Source organism: Lipophrys pholis, assembly GCF_963383615.2.
Source record: "Lipophrys pholis genome assembly, chromosome: 4".
Lineage (NCBI taxonomy): Eukaryota > Metazoa > Chordata > Actinopteri > Blenniiformes > Blenniidae > Lipophrys > Lipophrys pholis.
The window spans coordinates 27,528,077-27,540,553 of record NC_137637.1 but is presented as its reverse complement, the minus strand read 5'-3'; the positions used below and the strand labels follow the sequence as shown (position 1 = coordinate 27,540,553).

Genomic DNA, 12,477 nt, shown 5'->3' with positions numbered 1-12,477 from the left:
TAATTGGCGGACACTTCCACACTTCTCTGCAGGCCCATAATTTGCTCTGACCCCTGCTGTATGCACACCGACTGGTAAGACGCAGGCCATCATTACGATGTAAAGTCGCGTTATAAAATGGAGCCGCGCTGCACATGTACATTAACGCGTCTGCACACAGACACAAACACAGAGACTCCGACTTTCATGGCAGACATTTGGCTGTGGCTTTATTTTGTGTAAATAATGTTGTGTGATGATGAGCTAAAGTGCACAAGATCCCAGACTAAAGCTTTTAATGTTTCTGGAGATGTCAAGCTGCGCTGGGCGCAATGTGCCAAAAGCAATCAGTGAAAAGAGAAATTTAGAAGCGGACAGCCTCAAACAGTGCTGCCTGTATGGTGCCAGCGTCTGCTCACCCACCTGGCACTACTCCATTGGTAGCGATGGCACTCATCGAGATGGCAGTCAGCATGGTCTGCGCAGAGAGGGAGAGAAGATGACAGAGGAATTAGATCTTATTAACCACATCCTGCACACACCGGGAATAAGGAGTGACAATTGGTGAGTTCAACCTTTTCAGCCTCTGAACGACACAATGCCTGGTTTTCTAAAACTCTTTAATAAATCTCACAATATGGTATGACTGGAAGGAGAAAAAACATGTTTGCTTTCGGTAGAGGTTATCAAGGTGAAAGAAAAATGTAATTCATAAAATATCAGATTTATTTATCTTGCTGTTGTGACTTCAAATGAAGCTGCTGTTCATAATAATTTAGTGAAGACTGTTGAAAAATGCATTAGGGAAGGTTGGATTTGATGGAGGGGATTTCCTTCCTTCCTCTATACTGAATGGTTTGAAATGCTGGTCAGTACGAAAACAATCTCCACCTTCATATTGACGAATAAAACTTCATCAGGTAACCAGATTAGGTAACCAGATATTACTTTTTTATTTTTTTTGCTTGCACCTAGGGCTGCATGTATATCACAAATGTACTGCTATTTCAATATCTATGTTCCTATAATTATCCACAATCTAAATATGGCAAAAGACTGAGCTGCGATAAATTGCTGCCATGCACTGTGCATTCATGCTCTGCAAATTACAAAGCACAGACATTTATATATGAATGAAAAAAGTGCAAATGATCATTATCAATTCTCTAAAATTGTGCAGTTAAGTAAGAAAATGTAAACAATTGACAGGTTAATTATTTCATACTTGGTCGTCACAGGACAGAAGTCAGAATCACCAAAACCAAGAAAAGCATAGCCTATGGGATACTGTGCATTATATAAAAAAAAACAGGACATAACAGCAGTTTGCTACTTTGTGACTCAATGGAAAAGAGACCGACCTAAGAAGTGCAGATAGTGTGAAGCATTTAAAAGTGAGATTGTCACAATTAACTGGAGTACATGGCCAGGTTGATTCCTGTGGATAACTCGCAGTATAAATGGACAACGAGCTGGTTTAAAATGACTGGTTGCGGAAGCCGGATCGTCAAAGCTTGCAATGCTTTTAATAAACATTTATATATAAAACATCTGTAAAGCTATAAAAATGACTGAAGGCCTTTGTGACTATCTTGGGAGGCCATCTCAACATAATCTGTTCATCTTTGAGTTTATGCAAAACTTTTAGCCACAACTGAAGAAATTCCCTTCTTCTTTAAATTTTTTGTTGGAAAGTATCGTGGGCTCATAATAACGTTCATCTTTGTCAGTTGTTAGTAAAATACAATTGATTTTTACTTCAGTCCACATTTGGGCAACTATAAAGAAATCCGGTCAATGTGTTTATGAGAGAAAGAAAGACTTGAAACGTAATTAAAACAATATCACACAAACTAAGTGATAATGCACTGACCTGAACTGTTCTGCCATATAACAAGGGCAAGATGGCTGGACTAGACTAATGGAGCCCTTTAACACTGAAATTTCATTATTAGCACGTACGTAAATAATACAATTCAATCACAACAGATCCAGAAATGTATTAAATGGGATTGATTTGGTTGTGACCACATCCTTGAACAAATTTAATATCAGAGTTAATGACAAAGCTATAGAAACAGTTTTCCAGCACTATTAAAATTAATACTGAGGGGCGTGATCAATTCAACACTTACCATGACATTTCACAAAATGCCGCAAATGTTAGTGTCACAGAGGTGCACAAGGGAAAGGAGGAAACTCACTGAAGTCATTAGGTTACAACCTTAGGGGATCACTGAAAAAAATGGTCTGCCAATCCATTCGTTAGTAATGAGATATTTTTATCTGCACTATATAAAAAAAAAAGACTGATTAACTAAAACGGCTTTTCCTCGATCTACGAGCATGGATAAAAATCATCCACCGTTAATATATAAAAGCTGCCTGTTCTTGTTTAATGCACTGCTTTTAGAGGGAAGCTATACGTTCATCCCAATCGCACTGAGCTTTACGTTATGTAACAGATCGCAGTGGTGTGGAGGTTTACGTGGGAACGAGGACAATTTACAGCACTGCTAAATGCTAAGGCTGCCTGCATGTTGATTAGAGGAATGATAACGCCGCGGGGACCGTCAGCAGCTGTCAGAGTACATTCAGACAACCGATGACAACTCGAATGTAACTCTGGCAATAGAGTGGGAGAAAAAACACCGTAAGAAATGTGAGAGCATGCAAGAGTGGCGCTCACAGTGGCCTGCAACACAGCCGGCACTCACTGCCCTGCAGAGGAGGAGAGGGAGGGATGCATGCATGCAGAGAGTGGGAGAATGGGCCAGGCAAAAAAGAAAAAAATGACAAAGTGAGAAACAGCAAAGTTTGAGTAAAGGAAAGAAAGAGAGCGATGGTGTGTTTGACAGTACAAAGGCAGCATTAAGATTTCATTTTTCTTTCAAATGCCACTGTCGAATTTCTGAGTGTCTTTTTACATTGTCTGCACATGAAAGAGAGCGGCAGAGACCGAAAGAGAAGCATGAGGCGAAGATGTCAGAGCAGGCTGGTAGAAATCACCGCGGCTCTCTCCTTACAGCTCTTTATTTCACTTTTCTATTATTGCTACCACACAGCTCCAATTACTTAGTTTTCCCATTTCATTGTCTGACAATACGTGTGCTGACTCAATATTGCAATTATGACTACCTTTAGTGTTTTCATTCAGATGTTCCCACTCTTGGTGCCATGAAGCCCCCCCTCTCCCCCAATAATAAAAAAATAACAGCATTAAGTGGTTTCACAGGTCTCCTCCAGATCTTAGAAAGTATTTTATCTTAGTTTTCATTGACATATGCAAATCCTGTTGCAACAACCTCTGAGCCACTGTGATCTCCGCCACCACCCATCCAGTGTGGTTGAATTAATTATTACTATCATTATTACTGTCCAGTGGTTAGTAGATTCAAGTTATTAAAAGTAAAAAAAAAAAAAAAGGTACATGAAAAATACGTATTTAATGGAGAGTCTGTTGATGTCCAGCCACAGGACGCTGTGCTGGTAATGTCCTCTGATCACGGCCCGCGTCGTCGTGAAGACTGTAATGTGGTTAGTGTCACCTGAGGGCCCGGTAGACTGACGATTGCAGTGAGGACTGAGTGGGGCTCTGTTCCTCGCTCTAATCTGGTCATAATGAGGCCACAAGCTCTTCTCCCACCACAGCAGATAAGACAGTAATTGTTTAAGTGTTTTATCTGATGTGGGCTGCAGCCATGCAGAAGGAGTCAGTCGCGCACCCGATCTCTGCGTCACCATGCCAGGTATACACAAAAAAACAGCAACGCACTCAGATGGTTTGCACAGGGAGCACTACAAATAAATATGTATTTGCCTTTAAAAACATTTAACCAGATACCATAGATTATAAATCTGAGTTCATGAACCTAAACGGATGAAAGCATAAAAAAAAGAATGAGGCAATGTGTCCATTTCATGTAATGTGATTGAGTGGATCACAGAATATCTCCAATATCTTCTGCTGCTGTTTATCACAACATCTTAAATTAGGATAAAACCCCGAATTTACATTTTCTCTTGTATTCTATATGTCACGTGACTGGGGCTCATTACCTCGACATGCAGCACGAAAACAAAGCTGCTGATGTTTTTTTTAGCGTCTTCTGCACTGCGGGGTCGGTGGAGAGGATGCTGACATATTCCGAGCAGGTTCAGTCTTGCTCGTGTATCATTTATGCAACCATCTTGTGCATCTTTGAAATCTTTTCACAAGCACTTCTTTGAGACAAGCAGTCAGGTAGCCAACGGTAATGAGCTAACCAGATAGCTCAAGCCCATAAACCGAACATGATAGAGACAGTTGTGGTTTCGGCTGGCAATAGAAGCAGCCGTTGGCAAGAAATGAGAACTCTGCTCTGCCCCTGTGGGAAATCAAGGGCCCACTGTTTTGAAATTATGACTGAAAATCTGAGAGTGATGAATCTGTTATCACTGTTTAGTGCATTGTGCACCGTGAGGGAAGAGATACTGACAGATGTGAGGAGCTGAAACCGATTAGTGACTAGATTAAACAAACACTCAGAGGTGTTGTATCTTGTTTTTTTTCTTTAGACTTAATTGTCCTTAAAATACAGTTATTGTCAGAATCAGGAAGCCTCTGACAGATTAATGACCCGTACCTCTCAGATGTCACCACTTTATCTCCAGTCAGAATGATTTCCTGTTAAATCTCAATGGTCCAACTTTCTGTTTATTTCCACCAGAGACCTACGATTGTCACTCAGCTAACAGATGATTCTGACCTTGTGTGTGCTTTTTTTTTTTTTTTTTGTAAGTCCCAATTGGTTATTCTACTTTAAACTGTCCAGCAGTGTCCTACTTTTTTATTCACATGACCTCCCCAGGTGTCACTGCGGACCAGAAAGCAGGAGCTATAACAACTGTCATCGATCAGCCGCTGTCACTGTCGATCCGACCGTCCTGCAATGTTTCAAACAATCTCTGAAGCGCTCACTTTGTTTTTCAGCAAATCTAACCATCTAACCACATCACAGCATATAAAAAGAAAATCTGTTCAATTGTCTTTTCATTGCAACCTCGCAATAATGGCTGGAGCCAATCTCAGTAAAGATTTGGCAAAGCGCTCTTGAAATATCTCAGTTCTATCTAAAGGACACACTGAGACATCGCATAACTCTTATTCGGGAAATTGGATAACTTGATTCTATTATTGATTTTTCAAGTATGCGAGGCCTAATTTTTGTCCTGTTTGGTCAGTTCAGGTCCAAGGAGCCAGACTGTCTCTTCTGATGACCTGGGATCTGCATCAGGTCTGACAGGCGGACTGGTACAAAACACTACAGTGTTCTGCTGTAGCAGGAAGGATGTGCAGACTCTTTTTTTTTTTTTTTTTTCCTTCCCACTGACCCAGAGCCTGTGGCCTGTTTTATCGTCCCACTTTCAAGCGATGCGGGTAACCTAAAACTGATGGTTTGAGAGTTTGTGTGATAGAGGATTTGCCGCACTGGCTTTATATCTTCCTCCATCGTGCCAGGAGTCACTGCTTCCATGCTCACATATGCCCAGAGCCCCTTTTGGCCTCTAAGCATGCCAGCAGACAAACGTCATATTTTGCTGACCCTCCATCTGCCACATCAACATGAGGTACAACAGCACACAGCTCACATATACAAAGGTGCTTGTCTTCAAAAGAAGCTTGAGTGGTAGTAAAGCTTAGATAATTGCCCAAGCCATCACGATTAAAGACGAGGCTGAGGAATGCATTTAGAGAAAAAAGCAAATTTTCATTTTAGGAACAAGTCCACTGGCTGATACACTCTCTAACGCTGAGCGCAAAGGACATTTTCGGTCTGTTTTCTTCCCAAAGCTACAGACAAACTCCGATTTGGCCTTTAGTCGACCTCAGAGTTTAGCGGAAATTGGTTTTGACAGGAATGGGGCTTTTGCGCTGCCCTGAGAGTGTGCTTCATTAGTATGCTTCATTACACAAATGTAGAATAGTTCTGTCAAGTACAGCTTCATCAATTCTCATACAATGGTACAGTAAAAATCAATTTTCAGAGTGCTGTTTATCACTAGGAATCCCTGTGGATGATATACCGTGAAAGGCAAAAGTGTCAGATGAAGGAGACAGAGGTGATTTTCACTTTCAGAATGACATCAGGGAAGGAAAAGGAGGATGATCTGTGTGAGAGAGGCAGGAGGAGAGAGGTGGCAAATCAGGAAGAAAACTGGTTGGGAGGTGGAGAAAGAGAAAGCGAGGGAGGGGTGTGTGGAGGAAACAAAGGAGATGGGAGAGAGAGAGAGAGAGAGAGAGAGAGAGAGAGAGAGAGAGAGAGAGAGAGAGAGAGGAAAATAATGAGAAAGTAAAATGATAAAAGGCTTGAAGAAATTGAGAAAGCAAAAGAGATGAGAGTGAAAAAATTGAAAGAGACGAAGGGAGAAACGCATTCTTAGCATTTAAATGAGTCACGACGGAGGGCCGACCCTCCCTTCCCCTCGCAACATTTGTATTCAAGACCTGGAAGTAATGAGGAGGGCCAAACAGCAGATGACTTCCCATCTAGAATAATAAACCTCATTTTATCCAGGTGACAATCCCACATTCATTACCCGGGATGGAAACGCTCACACACAGCACATGTGTGAACATGTCCTGCTTGGGAGAAAGCTGACTGCAGGAGCACACGGACTCTTAAAACGATTGGTTGTGTGTATGATTTCATGGTTAATGGCTTAATGCGTCAGAGCTGTTCCACATGGACGCACATTCTTCATACAATAATGATTCGCCCCAACGTTTCAGACTACGGCGGCTTGTTAATGTTCTGTCAAAATGTTGCGTGACGGAAAAAGAACGGTGCGGGAGCTCCACCGGTGCTGATGTGTGCAACTGTGATTGAGCATCTAATGAAAAGTGCGCTGTCAGTGATATCCCGTCATGTGAATAAAACATGAGGTCACACTGTACATGATCAAACTCAACAGCACAGGCTTATTCCTTTGCACTTCAGGTCCTGGGGTTCTAACTCAGGTGGGGAGTACTGTGCACATATATGTATGTACACGCACGCACGCACGCACGCACGCACGCACGCACGCACGCACGCACGCACGCACGCACGCACGCACGCACGCACGCACGCACGCACGCACGCACGCACGCTTTCTCTGGTTGTGTTTCTGGCAACCCCTGGAGGTCTGGGTGGTTATGTGTTATGTAAGGAGCTCAGGAGGAGAGAGGTGGGGGTTTCTCACACACCGTTCACGCTCAGGCTTATCGCCCCGGGGCTCTGCAATGAGCTTGGTGTGACTGATAAGAAATGAGTGTGTGTGTGCGTGCATGTGTGTGTGAGAGCGAGAGATGGAGAGGGAGAGACGCAAGAGAAATTGTGTGAGAGAGAGAGAGAGAGAGAGAGAGAGAGAGAGGAGGGAGAGAAAATGCGTTTTTTTGAGAGCTTGAGCAACCGCAGCTATATGCATGGAGGGAAATTTTAATGTTAACGTGTGTGCAAGCGTAGGAAATGGAGCAGAGGAAATTTAAGCATTTGTGTGTGTTCGCATGGTTTTCTGTCAAACTGAGGCTGAACCAGCTTTGATCTTTTCCACCACTATTTTTAGCATAACACTGAGAACCAGTTTAGAGGAGCTTCACAAAATCCTTCAGGAAACAAATGTGCCAATTAGATATAATAAAGCTGCAGCTACTTTTTAAGAAAAAAATAGAATAAACATAATTGCTAAGCAGATAATCTAATTGCTACTATCCTGGTCTTATGCGCCTCTCCATTGTGATATACTTCCTTGATATGCTTTGGCATTCGCTTGTCATTTTATCTTCAAAATATATGCGGCACTCGGTATAAAAAAAAACAACAAAAGATGAACAAGGGATACTGTCTCTGTACTGTCATAGAGAAACATGATTGGGAAGAAGAGTGTGTCTGTGCAGGCAACTTTGCTATGGTTGGGATTTGAGGGGGTTGTTCTATAAATACACCCTGTGCTGGAGGAGAATCTAGGTTGCACAAACACGCAGACCAACATACACTTCTGCCACGACGCACAGTGCAAAACAGACAGAAGATACACGACTCTGACAGCCAAATTAAACCGTAATGTGGATTGAAACAAGCAAAGCCCTGTCCACCGAAACTACAATGTGCTCACGTTGCTTCCTGGCACTCTGTGAAGTAAGTCGAACCCTCTCAGGAGAATAGGCAGGACGTTAAGTATTCAGAGAGGAGCTATGGTATATGCTTCCTGACAATCGAATGCATCAAACAAGTCAAACACAATCAGTTTGTAACAGCCGCTCAAATCCCTGACAGCAGCGTGGTCGATCCTGTGGGACGGTGTCTGCTGTAATCCCAGTCTCAAGACCACGACGGGGTGTCAGTCCAAAGTCGCTATGACACATGACTACAGCTCCATGGCTCTGACATTAATGGAAACCAAAGAACATCACAGTGTGTCATCATCTATTTTGTTCTTTTCACAGATCGAATGTGCGATGTTCGTAAAGCACAACCTCAGCTATGAAACAGTGGCAGCTTCCTTTTTTTCTGCACACCTCAAAGGAAACCTGCTTTGGTACCTCGAGTACCTGTAAAGATAGCTTTTAAAGTAAATTTCATGTGATTGTAGTCATAGCAACGATTAGCTCCGCTGACGGGCCGAATGGCCAAACTGGCTGAGGACTCTACAATAGAAAGGAAGAAAAAAATAGATATGACGGCAACAAGAACATAAAACTCTCAATTGAGAGGATTTTGGAGTGACAGCCATGTGGTGGTCATTATTTCATGTAGTGTTTAGGAAACATCTGTTATCCAGCCGCTCCTCATTCTTACTTTGTGGTTCATTTCATGAAAACTGGGAAACTTCTTGCACCTTAAGCTTCAAATTAATGCCAGTGTTGATTTATTCGGATATACTATGAATTTTGGGAGTACAAACCTAAACAGTAACATATTCCTTTATTTTACTGATCCAGCACAATCTGATAAAGACTATAGTGTGCAGTGTGCAGATATGGGGTTTTGGGGGGGGGGGGGGGGGGGGGGGGGGGGGATACCTATTCCACTGGTCTCCCAAGCACCTCTCTGTTCAATCATTCTTATCGGTTATAAGTAAAGCAGAGATATTGCCTCTCACTGACAGTGAAAAGGATGTGAACAACCAAACTGTTTAATCATTGTTCTACTAGCAGGATAATAGCATTCCCTGGTTGAACATCGCATTGCCTGTATTTTCAAAATTAGAGATGCTGTCAACAGCAGATCCACAGGCAATAAATAACATTTGCTGACAGGTCCAAGAAAAAGGGTTATTACTTTTTAATGAATATTAACACAACGTGTTTTATTGAAAACAACTGAAAAAAATACTATCTATACTATACTAAATAATGTCAACGACACAAAAGAAAAATTTCTTAATTTTCTAAGGTTTTGTGAAAGCTTGCTACTTGTGAAAGCACAACATCTGAATGTAAAACCTGCAGAAATCCTGTGTCTTGAGAAGCAACAGGCCTTTTCCCCCACATGACTGTACAGACAAACACAATGCAGAGAGGGTTTCAGATTGCATTCTTGGCTCTTCAAAGGCTTCTCTATCCTTTTGAAGAAACTGCAACAGATGTGAATGTTTCTACGGCGAATGTAGACTTCTTTTGTACTAAAACTGAGGAAAGCATTGACAGAGTTCTCTGTACTTTTACATTATGATACTATTTTTAGTCTGAGAGCAAATTGGACTGTATGTGGATGCTGAGCTGAAACATAAACTTTATTTCAGCCTCAGGTATCATATTTAAAATGGACTTTTTTGTTGTTATGCTAGAAATCCCACATGTTTCGTAAAATTAAGAGAAATTTGAAACTGAAATGAATCCATAGAAATTGCAACTTGGATGCTTTAACGACGTCTCAAGAAACAAAAAAGCTTTTTTTTTTAAATTTCCTAAACTAATCCACCACTTTCAGAACGTTGAGTCTTGAGTGGATAATCACTGAATGTTTTTGATGAAAGAAAACAACCAAAGCGTGATTTGAACATTGGGAAAGTTTCTTAAGCACACACTGAAGAGGCTGATGTGATTTAAAGAGTCTGAACAAAAGCTTCATATCCTCCTTTGAGGCCGCTACTGATAAAATGTGTGAAATGATCATTTTCAGGCTATAAGAGTAATATAACGAAACCAGGCAGCAAGCAACAAAAGCACTCACCGTGGTACAGCACATGAAGACAATGATGAAAGTCCCGATTACACCTCCGATCCCCACCAACCAGGTCATCCTGAGGAAGAGGATCACGCCGAAGATATTCTGGATGCACGGCATGTAGACGCCCATCAGAGTGCCGAGCTGGGGGGCCTGGAAGAGGACCAAACTTTACTGTGATAAAACGTAAAACATACCTGAGTTTTCATACACCACTGAATCATTTGTTTGTGTTGTCTGAGGGTGAAGCCTATTGCTATAACCCTTGAAAACCCAGATTTGCAGCCCTCACTGAATGAGACCGGCCGCATATTCAGGGGAAAGTCAATTAGTTAGAGTCAATACAGGAGCTGTGCATGCTGGGTAGAGCAGTGTTCAGATTTGTGACCGTTTGGTGTTGCACCTTTTATTCTTCAATTACAAAAAAAAAGAAAAAAAGAAAAGCAAAAACCCAAAACAACATGAGGATGCGAGCAACACAGATGGTCCCACTACCATTAAGATAAACACACATCTACGTGAAAGATTTCACACATCACTAAAGATTATTAATAAAAGGCTCAATTTGTCACTGTGATAATGTGTTTATTGTTAATCTAGATGCCTGCACTGGACATAACAGGACAAACAAATGGATTGAGTGCATGTTATCAAATACAGCTGATACAATACTACAGTGCTCCACTGCTTTTGCTTATTGTTACAGAAAGTGTAACTTAAGCTCCTCTTGTTTGACTTTCACTAATGGATGTGGTAGACACACATTAATGTATGTATTCAAGTTTAAGTGGACTTGAAATTGGCTTCATGATATCGAAAAAATAAAGCAAATAGATCTTACGTTTTCTAAAGCATGAAAATGGCTCAAGTGAGGTTTGTGCATTGCTGCAACTGTGGCCATACATAATTATTTTCTGCTTTCTGGTTTCAGTTTTTGTCATTTTTAAACAAAAATAAACAAGAGCACATTGAAACCAAAATGGCGGCTTGATATCAAGTTCCCTGTGAAAGTAAAGAGAAAAAACTGGCTGCTGGTTTACTGACTGGTTCTCCAACTTCACAGCAAGAATATCCCCGGTTGGAGTTTTTTGGGGGGGAAAAGATATAGGAAACAACATGAGACATTTTGAGAAATAAATGAGCATTTCTTTGTATACTGAAGTGGCCCCCAGCTCATTTTAATTTGAGACCCCTACTATAGAACTTCACCATACATTTAAACATGTACATGTCCCACACTGCAGTCTGTAAAACTCTCTGATGACCTCAAAAATAGTTACTTTTCGTCCAGAAAATAAAGTAAAACCTTGAGCTCACGAGGCTGCCATGGGACCAATCTGCTCAGTGGATGGATGGATGGAAGATTATTGTATTTCTTTTCAGACTCCGATTTTTGTCTTGGATTTGTTCCACTTGGTTTAGCGGCAGTGCTGTCCCTGCGCTGGATCAGTGGACAAAGAGACTATGTCCCCATATAGTTCCACAATCAGTTTCAAGGCTGTTTTACCGAAGGCAATTACTGGCACTTGAAACGTGAGGATGTGTTTTGCGGTACTTGATTAATAGGAGGTTTCTCTCCCTGAAGGCTTCAAGATGCACATGTGTGCTGGTGTTTGTTTATTTACAGTATATGTACGGGTGTGTGCGTGTGTGTGTGTGTGTGTTCTGTGTGTGCATGCACCATCATGAAGGACATATTAGATCACATTACATCTGAAGGACGCATCAGTTGACCCTGGACATAATGGAGAAATATTAATTTCCTGCTCAAGGACAGCTTGGTCAATAAAAGGGTAATTATGCCAATATCTAGCCATGACCCATCTACCAAGCGAGAATGCAGACGTTAAAGTCACGTCATGTCGTCACAGACAACACACGAACAAACCGTCTCTGCTGCATCTTAAATTCTCACAGACAGCAGGAGGAAAGGACAGATTAGCTGAGGCTCATGACAGGAGAATATGTTATTGGAGAGGAGGATTTAGAGTCTATTCTATCTAGAGGACGTATAGAGAAATATTTGACATAGCATGATGCAATTTAAAAAAAAAGAAGAAAAAAACAAACATCAGGCTCACTGTAGTTCATGGGCTACGTCAATGTTACCAGTGACCAGTGAAATGAAAGCAGAATAAATTAAAAATATCAATAACTCTGATATCTGGAAATCTATGGACTCCTGCTTATGGTAAGACTTTGATGCTGATGCCATTTCACGAGTCCATTGATCATTGCCCTTCACTGCCGTATTTCCGATCTCTCAGCTACAACTTATGCTGAATTCTATTCTCACTAAAATATTGCA

At 41.4% G+C, this 12,477-nt stretch overlaps 1 protein-coding gene across 1 annotated transcript in view; it reads right to left on the bottom strand.

Annotated features, from left to right (window-relative positions):
• slc12a5a (solute carrier family 12 member 5a) overlaps window positions 1–12,477 on the bottom strand; it is a gene marked incomplete at both ends in the record, with an annotated part of 160,301 nt that overhangs the window by 20,940 nt on the left and 126,884 nt on the right. The window contains 2 exons of the mRNA XM_080461139.1: window positions 403–457; window positions 10,176–10,322. Of these exons, the coding sequence (XP_080317265.1) occupies window positions 403–457; window positions 10,176–10,322 (202 nt within the window). The remainder of the gene's footprint in view (window positions 1–402; window positions 458–10,175; window positions 10,323–12,477) is intronic.